General features: G+C 36.7%; 1 protein-coding gene across 5 annotated transcripts in view; it reads left to right on the top strand.

The window, feature by feature from the left end:
• DENND1A (DENN domain containing 1A) overlaps positions 1-20,095 on the top strand; it is a 669,505-nt gene that overhangs the window by 236,466 nt on the left and 412,944 nt on the right. For all 5 annotated transcript variants that reach the window (XM_037851268.1, XM_037851271.1, XM_037851269.1 and 2 more), the window contains exons 4-5: positions 5,389-5,438; positions 15,766-15,885. In XM_037851268.1, the coding sequence (XP_037707196.1) occupies positions 5,389-5,438; positions 15,766-15,885 (170 nt within the window). The remainder of the gene's footprint in view (positions 1-5,388; positions 5,439-15,765; positions 15,886-20,095) is intronic.

Below are 20,095 nucleotides of genomic sequence, written 5' to 3' on the forward strand. Positions count from 1 at the left end.
TATTATACAAATTAACATAATTATAGCATTTATGATTCACCATTATTTTAGGTTTATAAAATAAACTTGGGATAAAATATGGATGACTAAAGAAAAAAGCAGACCCAGTAGCATTTGAAGCAGCGTTGTTAGAAATTTGACCCGGCTTTTATGTTTGAGTGTTGAAAGGCCTTTCTCTAAAATCCCTTATTCAAAGCTTCTTTTTTTTCCACTGAGAAAAATAAAATTTTGGTTTTAACTATTGTGTGGATCTTGGATTAAATTTGACATTCGTAGCAAAGGAGAGAAATTGTATTTCCTGTTTTTATTTAGGAAACTTTGGATTCTTGAACTTGGTGCTAATTAAGCTCCTAAGAACTTCTTGCCATTCTATTTTACCCTTCTAAATCATAAACATTTAAAACCTCTGTTAGCTTTCACATGGACTCCCTGGTTTTAACTTAACATGACTTGCAGGAGAAATTTTGTTAGCTTTTTGTGTATTTGAGTTTGTATGTGTTCTGTTTTTTAACTTTTGAGTTTTGGGATCATCAATCAAAGGCTTTTCTTTCGAGTCAGTTACGCTGATCCCAACTGCAGGGCTTGGAGGGTCAGCATTTCCCTCATGCTATTAAAAAAAAATTGAACATAGAAATAGAGTATTTCAGGAATTTGAGCTGTACTGATTTTTTTTTTTTTTTTTTTTTTTTTTTTTTTTATCACAGACCTACATTTTGAAATGAACAAATATATTAGATGTAAGAAACTTGGGAAATTTCTCCCACTATCTCCTCTCCTCTCCCTTCCTTCACTCTTTTTGGATAAATGTGAAATTTTTTATGCACTGCTATATCAGTTTTCAGCAAGCCACAAAGAGGCTGATTGAAGCTTTATATATTTTAAAATTCATTCATTTATTCAAGCTATCTATTTCCTTTATTTAAATGTTTTCCTGCATATTTTTTTTTCCTTTTGAACTATCAAGAACATGTTTCATCTCCTAACATTGTATAACCCAATCAGCGTATGTCTTTGTCTTTCAGACGGTATTTATTTGTGGGGTGTGTATGTCAGTGTCTGACAGTTGCTTTCATTTTTGTTTATAGGTTTTAATGAAGCAATGAAAAGAAAGTATTTGGCATTTGAACTGATGGTTGTTGCAGGATCCCCCCACCCCCAACTCTTCACTCCATGCACCCCAAATTCAGGGTGTATTGGTTTAGTTTTTCCATTGTAGATAATCCAAATTAACTTCATTGAATTTAGTCTTCAAAGTTTTACTGCCAGATAGGATTCTATAATGGATGATATTATAAATTTAAAACTTTACCCCAGTTTTTAAGAGAATGGCTCAGTGTCAACGTAACATAATGGACTTTCTCCAAATTAGAGTAACTTCCCTTGATGGGCCTTCTGGCCAGGTGAGAATTCAAGTTGGGTAAAATGAGTCCAAAGTAGACAGATGAATATTGAGTTCATTTCTGAATTTCGCTCACAAGTGAATTCAGTGTTAAGTTTGCTAATTTCAGGTTTTAGTTCATATTCTGAGGCTCACTATCTCTTTGGGGCTAGAGCTTTGTACATGTTGGTGCTTTTCTACACACTTTGCAATTTTCTGTTTAATATATGCAGAGCTGAAAGGTTTGTGCAACTGCCTCTCCTCCATACTTTCCCTGGCCCCATTGCACTTATTTCTTCCCACATAAAATATTGTGTATTTTGTGAGGAAGTAAAGGCTTTTAGAAATTGCCTATTTCATAAATTGGTGACACAAAGGGGTTGAATGCTGTATTCTTGTCTCATTTATTTTCAAAACTTTGCTACTGAACTCACCTTAATCAATGAGCTCAGTGTTGTCTCCAATAAGTTATGTGTGGGATATATTGATTGGGAGGTATTTTAGAAAAACCGACTGGGGTTTATAATGTCAGCAGTGCTTTGATTATGAAAAGATTTGGAACCTGGGGACATGGAACCAGGTGGCGAATGTCCTAAAGCCAGTGGTGACATGGTGGACTGGTTCCCTCCTGGGATCTGGTTCATGCCCTGCACTTTAACTGTGGTAACTGGCTACTATAGATTCACTTTTTTTGCTCATTAAAATGTTAAAAAATCAAACTGTACATAAAAAGATTTGTGAAAATATAAACTTGGGAATTGATCCTGGAGAACTGGCACACATCCCCTGCCTTAGCAATGAGGTCATTTACATTTCATCAGCTGTGCTGCATCTCAAAGATCCGATTTATGTGGCAGTAGTTGAGGTTGTACAGAGGCTGGTTGCCTGAAAGAGCTTGTTGTGTAGACAAGAGAAAGGGGGCAGAGTGGACAGAATAGAAAAAGTGCCACCTACAAAGAAAGTTCCCTAGCCAAAGACACAGGTTCTAGGGAGTCACCGGTTAGTGACTGTTTTCTCAGTAAAGTCAATAATGAAGGACTGTGGGGCACTCTGCCATAAAAGTAATGCTTAAAATTTTTTAAATCAGGGATTTAGTGCCTTCCTCTTTTAGAGAGTGGTATTTTCCACATTTGAGCAATTGTGTTTTTCTTTAGGAAAAGAGGATAAGGTAGTTGAATGTTTATTATACATAAGAAAACATCAGTATTAAGAAAATTGGTTTATTTCAGCAGTCTTCATTTACAAAGAACATTGCCATTTTCCCCTCCCACTTCCTGTCCTCTCCTTCCCAAACTAAGAAGTAGATGTTTCAATTCTGATTGAAGTGATGTGTGAATATGCCTAACATAGAGTAGACCCTCATTTTTGTTTTTTTCTCTGATAGCACACCACCATCTTGGAATATCAAGTTCTTGTAATATCACAAACATGAAGAGACATATTGTAATGCACAAACATGTGCCTACATTTGCCTATGCTACCCCCTTCCCCCCATTACTTAATTAGACTTATCACTGTTTTCTTGAGTAAAAAGGAAAGCTCTTGGGAGGTAGGTTATACTCAGCCTAGATGGGGTATTTTCATATTTGTTCTAATATTATCTGACAGACAAGTTGAAGCTTGGTTATTACTTGACATTAGAAACTGGTAAGTAGTTTCTATATTGTAGTAAGTAATAAGTTGGGCATATTAGATTTCTTTGACTCTGCTGTAGAGCACAAGGCTTTCTTGTAGCCATGAGGGTTCTTTCTTTCAAAAATCTTTGAGGCCTTTTGCCAGCAAAACTCCAGCATAGAGTAGAGAAGTGCTTTTGCACCTGTAACTTTTGAGGGTAAAGGATGTAACTGTCTTTGTAGCTGATGTTGGCATGTTTGAACACTTGGTGCTGAATTTTAAAGAATGCTTGGTACATATACTGAAGGTAGGAGCTGCTTTGTGGTATAATTTGAAACTTGAGGTGAAAGGAAATTTGTAAGGAATTTTCTTTGGTGTAAGTCATCAGAGTTTTGTGTATGTAGGTTATAGTGATTTTTAGAACTAAAACTGCAGAACATTAAAATGAATGTTTTTTAATTTTTTAATTCAGTTTTATTGAGATACTTTCACATACCATACAATCATCCACAATATACAATCAGTTGTTCACAGTATCATCATATAGTTGTGCATTCATCACCACAATCAATTTTTGAACATTTTTGAACATTTTCATAACTCCAAATAAAAATAAAGAATAAAAATAAAAGTAAAATGGACACCCAAAACATCCCACCCCCCGATCCCCCTGTTATTCAAAGTGAATGTTTTATATAATCTCTTCTCTGTATTGGCCTTATAATAATAATGTGTACTGGGGAATTGCTCATTTTTCTGATTCTCTATTAGCTATTGCAATTTATTTAACCATAATTAGTTTAAAACATTATATATGAAATTAACTTATATACCAATATTGCCTCTTAAAATATGCTGAGGTGATGTTTATCTTATCCCTCTTTTTTTTTAGTTTACTGTTCATTTACTATCTGTTGACATGCCTTAATGGTACTATGATATACAAAGTACCAGTCCAAGATGATATTAAAAAATAGGATATGCTCACTTGAATTAAGTAGGCGGAACATACTCTGGCAGAGCAAGTCAATGTGCTTTCTGCTTCATTGAGTGGGTTATTAGACTGATGTGGTTTATTTCTTGAATGATAGAACTGGTTTTAAAAATAAATGAAGTGAGAAGCATCAATTCAGTTAGCATTGATAATTCATTATTAGTGGTTAGAAAAGTGCTACATTTGTAAGCTGATCTTTAATTTATCACTTGGATTAGGATTTGCAATGGGTAGGTTTGTTTTAATTTGAACCAGCTTTGCAGTGACTGAAAAATGTGTTCTTCATTTTGTCTTGAAGTTGGGATTTCAAATAGTTAGAAAGCAAATCAAATGCATGAAAGGAATACTTTTTTAAAATTTATAACATTGGTCTATGAACTTTTGCTAGGCACCAACTGTGGGCTATCTAAGTCTGCAATTAAATTAAGTCAAGCCAGAGAAAATTCTATGAAGGGAAGTAATAATTAATTACTTGTATATGTGTTTAGCTATGCGTATAAATAAATGCTGTATATGTGAAATGTGTATTGGGAAAAGACACATACCACTGTATATTTTATCTCCTGTATCAGTATTTATCCTTTTTTAAATGTAAGAAGCTGCCTTTTATGAATATCTTTGAAATGTCACTCTACTTTTTGTACTCTGCCTTACCCCTGAGTAGTGTGCTTGGTTTAATGTACCAAGACATTGTTAAAAGGCACTTAAACTGATAGTTTGCTTTGTATTTTAATAAACTACAATCAGGTAAGTGTGTCCAATAATAATAATATTTAAGTAAAGGTAGTGCGTACTCTTTGATTACAAATTACATGGGAGATTTTATTTTATGCCAGAAATGGCACCCTCTTTATAAAAGTAAGTGAAGTTTTAAACTCTAAAAAATGTAGTTGACAACATTCAGGGACAATTATCTTCAAGTTGGCTTTATATTCTGCTTGTGATTTGGCTATTGATGTTGGGAAGCGTTGTCTAATCCGGCCCCCTCTGTTCCTAGGTAACAGGCAAAAACGGTGCCAGCAACAGAGGCCCTGCCAGGCCAAACCCATGTGGCTTGGTGTTATTCACTCTGATCCATATGGTCAGGCTGGAGATGGTCCCTGGAGGGGTGTTAACACTCGGCAACCCAACCGCCTCCCTCCCTTCAGAGCTTTCCTGCATGGCTCCTGCTGCTTGCCCATGTGTGATTCTTGATTAATTTTTCATTTTTAATGAAGTTTGATCATGTTTATTATTTCTCATGATTGACTGCCTGGTACTCCTCCCATGTAATTGATAAAGCCCATATTTCTTCATCTGTCTACTCTTTCTTTAGGGTAAAGTTGCTAGATTGTGTGCTGTAGTTAATGTTAGATTTATTGGTCCCATTAGATGTGTAAATTCTCTCTCTTTCTCTCCACAGGAAGTTCTTCAGACTTTGACCAAGTTTTGTTTCCCCTTCTATGTGGACAGGTAGTGTCAGATTTTCAAACTTTACTAGAGAAAAGTGTCAATAAACCTGCTATAGATAATAAAAACCATACCATTCTTAACATTCTGTCTGTTTAACCATGATTTAAAACATCTATGTTTCAAGGAGAGTTGCAGTGTTCTCCTTTCCTGGGGATTTTATAGACACTGTCAAAAGATTTAAAGCTTAGGACTTTGTATCGGTTTGTGAGGTGATTTTGTATGGCATTAGGTTTTTGATTTTGGTTTTCAGACTCAAATCATGATTAAGAATGGTTGGCATTTAATCACTGCTATTTAATTTTTATTTAAATCTGAATATATTCCTCCTTAAACAAGTGATGTTGCCTGAATCCATGGTCTTATGAGTGTCATACAGATTTTGTTTTTTTAAACTTAAACTTAAAATAAATCAGCTTAGGCCTCTATTGTTTAAAAGTGTTTGGTTATTTAAAAGGTAAATGTCATGTTGCTAAATAGTATCTTGCATTTTGTTTAGGTGGCTAAGAATGGTATCTCTGGGGAAATCAGCATTTTCTATAGATCTCTAGACTAAAAATTACCAAATATTCTAAACAACATCCTTAGTTTACAGTATGATAAACCGTTTCTGGGAGAGGTACAAATATAAGAACTACAAGATAATTAAAGTAACCTGAGGGTTAAAAAAAAAGTCGCTGGTTAGTAGTAACAATTTTAGAAGAGCTGCTGCTTTTTTTTTTTTTTTTTACTTTATAAAACTATAATTGACTAACAATATTAATAAAATGACAGAAGCAATCATCTTTATCTTATTTTCAAGGAATGCAGTTTTTTAAAAAATTTTATTATTTAGGAATGCTGTTTTAAATTACAGTTTAAGCATTGTTTTTGCAATCATTTATTTGTCACTTCACTGTTGTCTCTTCAACAGTTTTTCAGTTTTCTCTTAGAGAATTAAAGTAGGATACTGTACATACATTACATTAAAAAATTCCCTTTTTAGTGAAGGAGGTTTTAAAAACTACTGTTATAATATGTTCCAAGAAAGCTATGAAACATGCCCATCTTCAGGAAGGTTTTATCATGTATTTTAATGTGCCCAAACAAGGCAGGGTACATATGCCACTTGAATCTTTTCTACACTTACAGTACCAGGGTCCTGGTGTCTTTGGCATAAATTTTAAAATGGTGTGAGTTGGGAATTGGTAGCCAAAGGAGTTGAGTGCTATAAAGCAAGAAGAATACTAAAAAGCAACTCTGGAATGTTGCCAGCCACTTATAATCACTGCTTTCCCTGGTTCTAACGTGTTGTTTTTTAAGCCAACCATTGTAATGTTTCCAGACTCAGGCCCTTTTAAATCCTGATACCAGGAAGGTTTTAGTAGCACGGTGATGCTCAGCATAGAAGCAGCTTAATTTTAAGATGGTTGGTCTTTGTAATGAGAGTCCTCTTGTCTTTTCTTTATCTTCTTTCTAAAAATAGCAAGGAAATAGAGTTTTGTTTAGAGATATTTAATGCAAACTTCACATTTATATGTATGAATTAGCAATGCATGAAATCTCCAGTTACTTATAAAATGTATTACAAATTAAGACAAGGGCATATTTATCCAAATTAATAAGGCCGAAATGTTTTAAAAATGTGGTTAGGTGTTTAACAAAGAATAAAAAGGGAATACATTTTTTACATGACTTGTTCTTTTGGTGATCTTTTTTGGATAGGTGTTCTTTAATTGACTTGTGAACTAATAGAAGAAATGCATGTCACACACACACACACACACACACACACTCATACCACAATACCACATATTCACCTCTACTTACCAACCTTCCTGGGTGATTACATTCTGAAATGGAAGAAGAGTCCTTAAGTGATGTTCTAAAATCTTTCTTGTCACCAATGATGTCAGGTATCTTTTTTTCCTGCTAGAAAAATATTTTTCTTACAAAATGCTTCTCTCCAAATTACCTTCCCCTAATCATATTCTTTGCTTTTCTCACAAAATGATTTGGGGACAGAAATGTCACTTTATGGGTATGTTTTGTTATATTACCCTTATAGAAATTGATAACTTTTATTGATTTTAAATAAAAACTTATTTTGAGGAATATATACTTTTTTTCTTCTTTTTCCCCACCTCTAATTTTGGCTTGTTTTAATGCAGAAGAGTTAATAATAATGAAATTCATTTACAATAAATACAAAGTTTTTAATGTCATGATATTTTGCAGTTAGCACTGTCAAATGGATATCCCTGGGTTCGGAGGCCTGCAAATCCCCCCAGGTGTTTTTATGATACTGTTTGACTTAGAAAACATGCTGCCACAGGAGATGAGTAATGCCCCCAGGTGACTGTGTTCAAAACAAAGAAAGCTTCTTATCTTTTCAGTATCTTTGCTCCTCTACCCCAAGGAATAGTAATACAACTTTCTGACATTTTTTGCACAGTCATCATCAAATCAACCGTTAACATTGGCATCTTGCTGTCTCTTGTGTTGTTTTAAGGTTTTTCTTTCTGAAACTAAGACTTAAGGAAAAATAATACTGGTAGCTCTTGAAAAGAAAGTGCGTTTTCATGTATTACCTCATTTTATCCTCATATCATAAAAGATAAGAACAAGTACCATTGTCTTCATTTGAAAAAAATCTAAGCTGCAGAGAAATTGTGACTTGCCCAAGGTCCTCTCAAGCTGCTAGCACAACCTAGATCCATCTTCCCTTGTGGGAAGGCCAGTTATCAAATATAGAGAGAGGGAGGAAAGGAAGGAAATTAGTATTTGAGTTTAATTGTTTCTAGTCAAAGTACTGGGAACTTCATATTAATACCTCAGTCCTCCCAACAACGCTTATAGATGGTGGTATCTCTTTTACAAAAGAGCAAGCAAAGGTTTAGAATGTATAACATTATTTTGGGTGATGTGAAGGTTATGGAAATGGCATCAGACTTGGAGATCTGCTCTTTATGTGTTTCCCTCAAGGAAATATTATAATGACACATTAGCTATTTTTAATAAAGCTACCGTAAAAACACATAAAATAATACCTGTCCAATAGGATAGGTTAGGGAAGTGGAAGACTGAAATGGTCAGAGGAAACTTCTTAAGAGTGAGTCAGGCTTATGTAGAGTCTGCAAGGAGAAACCATGAGGGAACCTAGAGATTGTTCCAGCCAGAGCACAGGGAACCTGCTGGGGAAGACAGAGACGTGTACCGTGATGACCTGGGCTCTATCTACAGGAGGCCTTGAAAATTGTGAGAAGACAACCACGGGATTTTAATTGAAATTAATCTGGTTTAAACATCCCATTTTACGGAAGGGAAACCAAGATCCAGAGAGGTGAAATGAGTGACGTATGGTCACAACTATATAATTATAGAGCTGAAAGGAACAGATACTCTTATTCCCAATTCTGGGAAATATACTTAAGTTCTTGGTGAAGGAGAGTGGTGAAATAACATTGCTGAATTCACTGTATCACTCTCAAAAACTTTTTATTATTATTGATGAAAGCAGTCTCAAAAAAAAAAGATTCATATCATTCCATATTGTGGTACTTATTGCACTTGATAGTTAACAACCTGCTTCAGTTAGTCAAAGCCCTCAAAGGACTCATTGGGTGATGGAAGTGCTGGCCCTTTCCATGTTTGTGGTTTATCCTCTTTCAGAACCCAGGAAGTCAGCTCCCATTCAATTGCCCTATAAATTACACTGTTTCACACGAATTGTAGGAGCATGAAATGAAATGACAATCTTTTCAGAGGTGTAGGTATAGTTTATTGGTTCAGGATGTAACCATAGATGCAAAAGTGATTCAAATACTAGTTACCATTTTATTACACATTACGTGTCAGTTGTTGGGCTATGTTCTTTTCTTGCATTAAAAGCTTACAAATTTGTGAGGTTACCATTATCCTCATGCCACATGTGAGAAAACAGAGGCTTAGATAGGTTCAATAATTTATCCAACGTCCCACTATTATTAAGTAGTACAACTGATTTTGAAACCCACATTCGTTTGACCTTTAATTCCACCATACTTTTTCTGCTACACCATACTGCCTCCGTTAGATCAGTCACAGGATAATTAAATTAGTAACCACACTTTCAAATTTATTTCAAAGGCAATATGTGTTTACTGTAGAAAGTTAAGAAATTCAGATAAGTGAAGAAAGTGAAACTCATGCAGAAATGTGATTAGTGCATAAGTGCGTATCTTCTCAGACTTCTCTTGTTCTTGTCTCCATACATGCACCCTGCTTCTACTTTTTAAAACTGAATCCATTTTGCCCACTTTGGCCCCTTGACTCAGTATAAACTACAGTTAAGCTCTTCCCTATGGTCATTTTGTATAAATTTAGATAGTGACAAAGCAGTCAGGCCTTAGTGGACAGAGCATTGCAGGTAGCAACAGGAGTCCTAAGTTTTAGTTTTGGCTCTCCCATTGACTTGCTCCGTGCCATGAGGCAAGTCACTTCTCCCCCGAGGGCTTAGTTTCTCACGGATAAAACGAGGGAGCTGGATTGGATCTCTGTTCTTCTTTCTGGTTTTCATATTTTTTCATTCTCCAGTTATGTCTCATGTTTGCTTTGTCAGGCTCAGGTAGACGAGTGAGTGGAGAGATCTCTGTTCTTTCTTAGAATCATCCAGTGAGTTTCTCTTGTAGATAGGTGTTGCCCTATGTCTGGCACAGTGTGTGGCCTAGTGTTGGTCCCCAGACATTTTGGGTCGATGTCATTCTCCCCATTTGGATCTTTCAGTAGGGAGTGTGAGAAACTTGGGACTTGGACAGATAAAAGTTATATTTATGGAAGGGAACTTTGAGGCTCATGTCACTAAAGTTTGGGGGATATGGTAAGTTGATAAAGTCTGATTCTCAAGGAAAGGAGAGGCAGCTCTTGAGGGTGGCTTACATTAGATGGGTCAAAGAATAATTGTTAGTAGGGTATAATAAATGGAGGATGACACGAAATGTTTTGGTTCCATCCCTAGAATTTTATAATTCTATAATGATAATAATTACCATTTTTATTGTGTACCTACTATATGCTAGTTACTTTATATACATTATTTCTAATCCTCAAAACCACTCTGAAAAGTATTATTTCTGTTTTACTGATGAATCTCAGAGAGGTACAATAACTTGTCTATGGTCACATAGCTAGTGAGTAGCATATCTAGGATTCCACTCTCAAGTCTAGACCTTACTGTTTCATCTTTTCTCTCCTGCATCGTAAATCTCTGCCTCTTTCGAATCATTCAACAGCTAACAGCTTAAAAACAAGTTCTAGTGTACCTCTGTCCTAAAGCAAATACCCTACCCTCTTTTAACTGTTCATTCTCATCCAATTGGTGCCCCATTTCTCCATCACCTGTCATAGCAAAATTTCTCAGAAGAGTTGTCTGTGTATTTCAGTTTTATTCCTCAGCCCTCTTCAGTCTGTCTTCTGCTTGTCATTCAACTAGAACTGTTTTTTCAAGGTCATCAAAAACCTCCATATTGCCTAAATCAGTGACTTTTTTACCCTTCTCATCGAGTTACATTCAAAACGGTTGACAACTCCCTCTTGCTTGCCTGGTTTTCTTCCTTATTTTCTTTGGTGGTCTTTTCTCCATCCATCCTCTAAATTGGTGTGTCTAGAACATAGTCCTGGGTCCTCTTTTGTTTCTCTGAACACTATCCCTAAGTAATCTCATTCTTTCCCATGGCTTTAAATACCGTGGTATTTGTGTACAGATGACTTCCAAATTTATTGCTCCAACCTAAACTTTTCCCCCGATTTCCTAATTATTATGTTCAACTACCTACTTGACATTTCTGTTAAGATGTTTTACAAGCTTCTCAGACTTAACATATCCCAAATGGAACTCTTGGATTTCTCCCCAAACTCATTAGTCTTTTCTATCATTAAGTGGTAATATTCTGCCTATTCACTCCCTAATGCTTGGTCCTTGTGGAAGCCTGGAATAGTTATCATTTATATCTGCTAACTCTAACTTGGAACTGTCTACCCTACTCTCCACCTCCACGCTCCCTGCATGAGTTGAACCACCATCCAATTGCACCTGGGCTGTCACAATAGCCTCTTGATTATTTTCCCTTCTTCTACTTGTGCCTTCTTCCAAACTGTTCTCCACATAAGTCAGATCAAAAGTTTAAACTGTAAACCAGACTGTATTAATTCTCTTGATTAAAACCATTCAGTGGCTTTCCATTGCCTTAACAAAAAATCCTAATGCTTTACCATGACCTATGAGTCTTTCTGCATTGTCTGGTGCTTGCTTTCTTTATCTGGCAACCTCACATCATACCACTTTTGCCTTACTTTCTGTGCTTTAGCCAAATTGGTTTCCTTTTAGTTCCTTGAACATGCCTAGCTTTTTCCAGCCCCAGAATCTTTGCACAGCTCTTTTCTCTGCCTGAAATATCCAGTCGCCTGGCCCTAGAATGACTGCTCCCCTCATCCTTTAGGTCAATATTGTCACCAACTCAGAGAATCTATCCCTGACCACATTATCTCAGTAGGTCCTTTCCTCCTCTTCCGTTTTCTTCTTTGTTCCTTCTTTGTTTTCATAATAACAAGCTGTGTGCCTTGTGGCATACTTGTTTATTATTATTTTCCAACTAGACAGTCCTGAGGGCAGAACTGTGCCTATATTGTTCACTGTTGTACATCCAGCGCTTGTTCCAGTACCCAGTGTAGTGGTTGCTCAGTTTGTTAAATGGATGACTAAACATAAAGTGAGATTGGCACGTAAAATCCCATGTCTCACTGGAAGCCTGGAATCAAACTGTCCATCTACATGATTCATTCCTCTATAGTTCATTTATACATTGGTCCTATAAACAACTTCAAGATTAAGCAAAATGCTGCTGGAGGAGACTTGAATGGCTGGCAGGCATTTGAAAGGCAGCATGAAGGGTCAAGTCTGTGGTTTGATTAGTCAATACCTTCTTCCTTGTTTTCCACATTCACACAGGCATAGGAAGCACACAGGCATAGGAAGCACACAGGCATAGGAAGCCTGGCCCTGGTCTTCTGGCTTTATTTCTGGAGATATTCAGATTAGGTTTCTCTTATTTAGTGGGAAGTATAGTCCTGTTTGACTCTATCTGCATTCTTCACCTATCTTGGTTTCTTAAACTCAGTTGAAAGCTTCTTGAGGGGAGGGGGGTTTTCATTGTGTTTAATGCAATATGGAAGGGTGGAAAGGATTTTGAACCAGAATCTGCTCTGGATTTTTGTCCTAGTTCTGATTACTTTGACAAACCAACCTGAGCCTCCCAGTTTCCTCATCTATTAAACAAGAGAATTGGACAAGGTGGCTTCTAAAGTGCCTCCCAGCTTTAATCATTGTGAAATTTCTGGTTCCTTTAAAAACATCATGTTTGCTGATGCTGGTAGGGAAGCAGACCCTTTCCCCAATGTTGTGTTTATGGAGAAATAGTGACCACTCTCCCGTATACTACCTCAGCAAGCAGAGGGAATGATAAATTCCTCGGAGCTTTAGAGCCCTTCAAGCTAATCACTGTTTGACTGCCCACTGCCTGACTTTTAGTTTGTGGAAATTGTCCAAGGAAAATGTATTTTACAATATAATGCTTTTGAGCTTTGGATGACTCGTACTTCACTCTACCAGGAATTAAAACGTGAATCTATTGAGAATATTCAAAGGTGTGGCACCCTAAAAAGAATCTTTTTTACTTTAATGTAAGTATGAGTGGCTCATTTGGTCATCCAGAGGACTACCCTACTGTAAAGAGGCAGCTGACCAGAGAGAAGAAAGGCAGCCTGACTTCCTTCACTCACAAACCTTACAAGCCCAGTCAGTGAGGAACACTTTAATCAAGTGCATGATCTTAGTGTGAAATTTAGTTTTCATTCAGATGGTAACAGTTGCATCCCTTTTATTAAGTGTTCCTACTATGGGCCAGCTTTTATACTAAATGCTTATTTTACTTACTCCCAAAACAACTTTTGGGTTGGGTAGTAGTTTTCCCGTTGTTATTCCAGATGAAGAAACTGAGGTGCTTAGGTTAAGTAACTTGCTAAATAAAGGCCCAGGTAGCAAGTGAGTGAGTTGGGTTTGAACCAAGTAAATGAGTAATGAAGCTGTTTTTGAGCCCACAGTGTAGCCAAAAACATTTTTTTTTCAGCATTTTTAATAGTAGTGGAAAGATATTAGGAAATTAATGACACTCAATTCACAAACCAAGTCATGTTCTTTCTATGTCCTTTCACTAGAGATACTGATTGTTTTGTTTTCGTTCTGTCCTATCAATGCCCCTTTCTTCTAGGATGCTACTCAGAGAAATGCATTTCAAACATTCTAGAAATCAAATCAAACCTCTAGTTAAAATAATGAACAGCAATATTTTGTATGATCACATATTAGCATTTGGCAAAAACATGACCCCACTTGTAACTTAGAATCATCCTGACCTGTTGTTTTAAATATTTTAATAACACAGGATTTCCCCCCTCACCCAGTGAGGCCCACTTTCCTCCCCAATCACTTTAATTATGGGAGCTAGAATCCTGTTTCTCACACATCTTCAGTTCTCAACCTTGTTAAAATTAATCATATAATCCCCCTTTAAAACATAGTATTAAGTCACCATAGTAACACAGTATCCGAGCTTTATAGATAAAACATAACAACCATAAGAAGGTAGTGTTTGGTGTCCCCATGATAGTTCTATAACTTTTATAGAAATGTGTTCCTTCTCATGGCTTGTGTAAGGTGGAGGGATAGTATTACTTACACCTGTTTTATTACCATGTTGCTTTTAAATTGCCACCTTGTTTTTGTTCACCTTCCTAGTTAAATAAGAAGTGTGACACTTCCTTTTCTTTCTGAATTATTTTCTTGTACTCTCTTAACTACTCTCTAGGGGATGGAATTTTCCTTAAAAATGACTGGGAAGGGTCAGTTGACCTTTGTACGGGGATACCTTGAACCTATCTCTTTTAATTTTAAATTTCATGTTTGGCTTATATAAAGGAGTTTTAGGAAGGCTGCCCCAAATTTTGAAATGTAATTCATATTGTATTCAAAAGATTCATTAAGAATTCTATCATTGGAAAGCCCTTGTGAACCATGATTTTTTATTTCTACTGACTATCGATTATAGGTGAGAGCATAGATTTGAATATTTTATTAATTCGAATGTTTTTATACAATACCATATGATTGTCTTAGAGTTGATACGTTCCTTTGAATAATACAGTTTCGAATTCTAAAATATTGTTTGTATGATTTATGCACTAGAATTTGGAATGTTTAAGTTTTTAAAAGGAATCCAAGATAATTGGTAAACTGATTTTAAAAAGTGGATATTTAGACATTCTGTAACTTTTTAAAAAGATAGTTTCTAGATTGGTATGATTGGTTATATTCTTTTTTAAAAACAGATGTTTTCAATTTTACATTAAGGCATTTGTGTGTGGTTTTTTTTTAAAATTGATGCAATAATTCTTAGCTTTTTTTTTTAATATTTTCATTTAAAATGTTTCCATTTCTTAGAAACCACCCTGCATTGTCAGACAATTTGGTATTTCTGTCCTGTAAAATGTAAAATATGGTCTTCTTAAATTCAGAAATTATGAAAGATACAGGAATTTAGGAAAGTAACTGCTAACCTTGACCTCTTTTCTTTCCAGTTTGAATTCTAGCTTCTCCCCATTGTAACTCTATGACCTTAATTCAGTTAGCTAACTAATTTGCACTTTAATTTCCTGCTCTGTAAAATGGGACCATCATCTAAATTGCAGGGCTGTTTTGAGGGTTCAATGAGATGGCATGTATCAAGCACCTACCTTTGTGACTGGCAATAGTAGACACTTCAGTTCTGCTGTTGCAATCACTATTATTTTCTGAACTAGTGATTAGGTGAGCATCATTAAGAGCAAGCTGGTAGAGTGGACTTTGAGTCATATAGGACTAGGTTTAAAATCCAGGTTTTTGCCATTTACCAGCTGGGACCTTAAGCAGTGCCTCTTTAGGCTATTTCCTTGTCTATAAAGTGGGGTTAATAGAATGCACCTTTCAGGATTGATGGGATGATCAGCAGAGCTATTCTAGTGCCTGAACTTGGTAAGTGAAAGGTATGATAGCTCCGATCGTTTTGACTTCTTAGGTGGTCACTAGAATGGGCTGTTCTTTTTTTTTTTTCTTTAACTAGCTCACAGTCTGTTCCCTTGAAGTGTGTAAATTTTAAGTTCATTTATAAAGAGTTCCACTGAGAAAGGAAATGTTACAGGTTCAACGACTTGTCGTGATTAGATACTTTATCAAGAAACTTACTGCACATTCATTTTTCCCTTTGTTCTGTCTTTGCCGCAGCCTCACAGTTAGCCAAGTTGGCCAGAACTTCACGTTTGTGCTCACTGACATTGACAGCAAACAGAGATTCGGATTCTGCCGCTTATCTTCAGGAGCGAAGAGCTGCTTCTGTATCTTAAGGTAAAGGAAAATGGCTTTTTGGCTATTGGCTAGCTCTGTGAAACAGTGTCAGCTTTTGCGTTATTCCTCTGTAATTAAATTTTCCAGCTGCTCTTTTTATTTTCCTATCTGTTTCCCACAAGTCACTGCACTTGGGGAGAAGGACTTCAAAATGTTGTTCTTGCACTGTAAGTTTTGCAGATAATTGTATTTATTTGTTTCACATCCCTTGGGTGGGAAAGGGATCATTGCTTCTGTGTAGTATATGGAAGCTGGAGAGTCAGCATGGCGTTGGTTCCTCCTGCTGTTATCTGGAGCTGTCAGAAATTAGCTTGTTAGGCTTTCCTTTGGACATTTTGTGTATGTAAGATTATTAATAAAGTATGTGTCTGTAGCTAAGGACGTCTTGCAGACACTGATTGTGTCCCCTCAAAGTAACACCCTTGCCCCTTTGGGTCAATGAGTGAGTAACTGTTTCCCAACTTGGCTACCTCTGCAGAGGTTTGAAAAAAGTGCAGAATCCTGGAAGAAGGCTTCTTGAGTTCTCCCCAAATCCCCTTCATACACCAGAGCCACACTTGCTTAATGCTCTGTTTCCTCCTGCCAGAGGGGTAAGGCATGTTCTGGGGTGGAAGGATGTGTGGAAATCTGATTTTGGAGCTGCTGGCTTTGTGGGCTCCTGCTGGGAGCCTCCTGAGGGGGAAGTAAAGGCATCCCACACACTTGCCTCTCCATCTGCCTCGGTTAAGTAGGTGTCAGAGGGGCCTGTCTCCTGTCTCTTTCTGCTCATGTGGAGCAGCCCAGGACAGGGCAGCAGGGAGGTGCCCCTGACAAAACCCGGGTTCCCAGTCTTGGGTTTTGGGCCTGGGGATAAAAGGCCAGAGCCTCTGTGAATTCCAGAAAAAGCTAGTTCTCTGGTGTACTAGTTTCTGCAATTTCTTTTTCTCACCAAGAAAAAATGGGCTTTTTGAAGTTTCTTTGCTCATGAGCTGTCAGTCTGAACTGCTACATTTTTGTGTTTCTCCACACAAATCTTATTATTGTTGTTTTTTTTTTTCTCAGTAACCTTAACTGTCTTCCACACCAAGCATACATTTATAACTTGGGCACTAGACAACAACTGCTGTAAAGCTTGGGGAGGAGGGACAGCCTGGCTGCTTTGTGAAATGAGAGTGTATACAGCTGTTCCTGAGCACATCACACTTGCCCAGGGCCAAGAATTACCTGCTCAGAGTATTAGACTTTGATGTAAACTTTTAAAAATATTTGACAATATTGGCCTTTTTTTTAAATGAGAAAATTTTCGCTTCCATTTTTGTCTAATGTTATATCTCAGCTTTGGCCAGCACACAGCATATTTATATATTATTTTGGAGGAGGTGAGGGCTCAAACGATAATATTTAAGTTTTGCAGAAAGGGTTTTTTTAATCCCTCACAATACTTTGGGGTATAGTGTTTTTCCATTTCAAGCTGAGGTGTATATATGTGTATGGTTGGTGAGAAACTGAATTGTCACTATCATACTCAGCATATTTCTGAGAGTGAAAACTATTTACTTAAAACTTAAAATTTAAAACTTGGTCTCCTCTGATTCTGGTGTTTGACTTTATTTGTCTATGTGTAGGGTTGTGGCTTTCATGTTTATGAGAAGCTCTTTGAACAGCCTTTTTCCTTTTATCATGTAGAGTAAAAAATAGCAGCAAATGGTGTTTTCTATCTGTTACACTAGCTTGAAACAGTGGAGAAAACTTGGTGGGTTAATTCATTCATTTGTCTGTCATCCCTTAATTGAACTTCTACTATTAGCTAGTCCCTGCCCTAGAAGAGTTCCCACGACTGGGGAAACGGATAATCACACTACAGTATGCTATATATAATATAACAGAGTGATCCCATGGCATAGTGTTTCTCTAGTGCCAGAGGATAATGATTTTGGTAAAAAAATAGAGTCCTATATGAATTCAAGAACTTGCATTTTATGGGAATTTAACATGACGGGGGGGGGTGAGGGGGGTGGGGAAGTCCTTTTTTCTTTTATCCAGTTTGTGCATATGTTAATAGGAACTCAGTGTCACTTCCCCTGTGTTTGGTTTGGGAATATTGCTGGGTTGAGGATAGCATAAGAATGGAAGAATCTACTATTAACCCTGGATAAGCATTTGATGTGTCCAACTGGGAATGGAGAGTTCTGCCAACAGAATGAAGGTACAAGTTTGGTATGAGTTAGATCATTAGTGTTGTCCCATTTCTCTTTTTCTGCGTAGTCACCTTGCTTTCTTCAGATGCTTTCTCTTCAGTCAGCAGTCAGCCTTCACAGTATGCCCAGTGCTCCTGCTGAAGTCTGCTCATAAACCACCTCCACTTGTGCTTTTCATTCTTCCCATGAGAGATATAGTTCTCACGGAGGGTGTCTGTGCAGACACAGCCTCCTGTGTTCTAGGATTTAGGATCTTAGGAACTGTATGATTCTTCTCTCTGCCACCTTGACCTAATCTCCCAAGCTCGTACACTTTTTTGGCCCATGTGAGCCACTGTACCTTCTCTGCCTTCACACATCTACCCATCCTCTCAGGTTTAGCATAGACACCTCCTCAGAGCAGTGTTCTCCAGGCAAATGTAATCACACCCCTCCTCCTCCCCCCTCTCACCCCACCCTCCCCGCCCCCACTCTGCTCCCAGTATGCTTAGCATACATCAGTCACACACTCATAAGCCTTGATCTTCCTTTCTGTTTCTTCATTGGATGGTTAACTGTTTAGGGGTAAAGGCTATATCTTAATCAATTTTGTATCCCCAGCCCTTAGTATTGTGCTTAACCAAGATACTGTGTGCATGGTTTTCCAAGAAGGGGGATCACTTCAAGAACGGAAGGACAGGGCCTGGAAATCTCTAAGTGAGAAGACAGGGCCTCATAAGGCCCTGGTTCTTAGAGAAAATATGAAATACAGCTATTGGCAGAAGATAGTTCATATTACCAAACTTATATTAGTTGTAAGAGGGTACCTTGAAATCTCACAGTGGAGGTCCACTGTTGACTGGTAGGCGTTGTGTTTATAAAGGACTATGGCATCAGTATTACACAATTAAAACTTAATTTCACAATGAAAGTTTCTTAGACATCCTTTGTAAAATATAGCTTATTTATTAGGTTCATTTTTATTGTCTGGCCCTTCCCACTAGAACGTAAGCTTCGTGAAAGCAGGGAATTTTTATCTGTTTTGTTCACAAATACATCGAAAGTTTATAAAGGAATGTCTGACACATAGTAGGCACTCAGTAATACTTGATTTATGAAGCAATGAATCCTTTGGAAGTAAACCCTGTGTTTTCTTTTTAAAAATATAAATGTTGGTCTGAACTTGTGTCCTCAGTTCACCTTGACAGAAATGTAAGTTAAACATGAGTATAAACAAGTCCCATTACATAAATATCAACCTATATAAAGTCAGTTGCATTATATTCTTCCACAGTTGGCTAGTTCCTGCCATTAAAGAATTGTTACTTCTTCTTGAGATTTGCCATAATATTATTTAACTTTTTGCTGGGTAGTAGTGAATACTAGATTAAATTAGTTATTCTTCATTATAAACTCAGGAATGTGAGAGAATATTTTAGCATTTTTAAATAGTAACATCTGAATCTGATGTTAAAGTATTCATCTCTTGAAACCTTTCAATATTATAAAACACAGTGACTTAGAACAAATTTTTTTCTTAGCTTCGGATTTGCCCAATCACGACCAAAACTGTGATGCTACTTATAGCCAGCTTCTGATTTTGGATCATCAAAAGGAGCACATGAATTCAAAGCCATAACTTTGTTGTTTGGGGGATTATGGGTGATATGTCATATAATAATTAAATTTCTTTCATCTTTTTAAAAGAACTTTAAAAATACTTGTGTTCTACCATTTTCTACTTTATATATAGGTAACTTATTTGCGCTCTTGTGAAAGCTTATGTAATAACTATCCTTGTACCCAAATAAAGCCGTTTGGAACCTGTTACACATTTTGGGAGGTAATAACAGTTTCATCAAGGTATCATCTAAAATTTTTCTATTTTAACACTTTTAACTTTTAATTTTTATTCTAGTAGTAAACATCTGAGTACCTAGTATATACTAGCAACAAGAGATAAATAACACTTGGTCTTCGGTCTTTATTTACCCCAAAGCCCATTAAAATAGATGTAATGATCTATCCCAGCTCCCTGTTTGAGAACCTTTCAG

Source organism: Choloepus didactylus, chromosome 10, assembly GCF_015220235.1.
Source record: "Choloepus didactylus isolate mChoDid1 chromosome 10, mChoDid1.pri, whole genome shotgun sequence".
Classification (NCBI taxonomy): domain Eukaryota; kingdom Metazoa; phylum Chordata; class Mammalia; order Pilosa; family Megalonychidae; genus Choloepus; species Choloepus didactylus.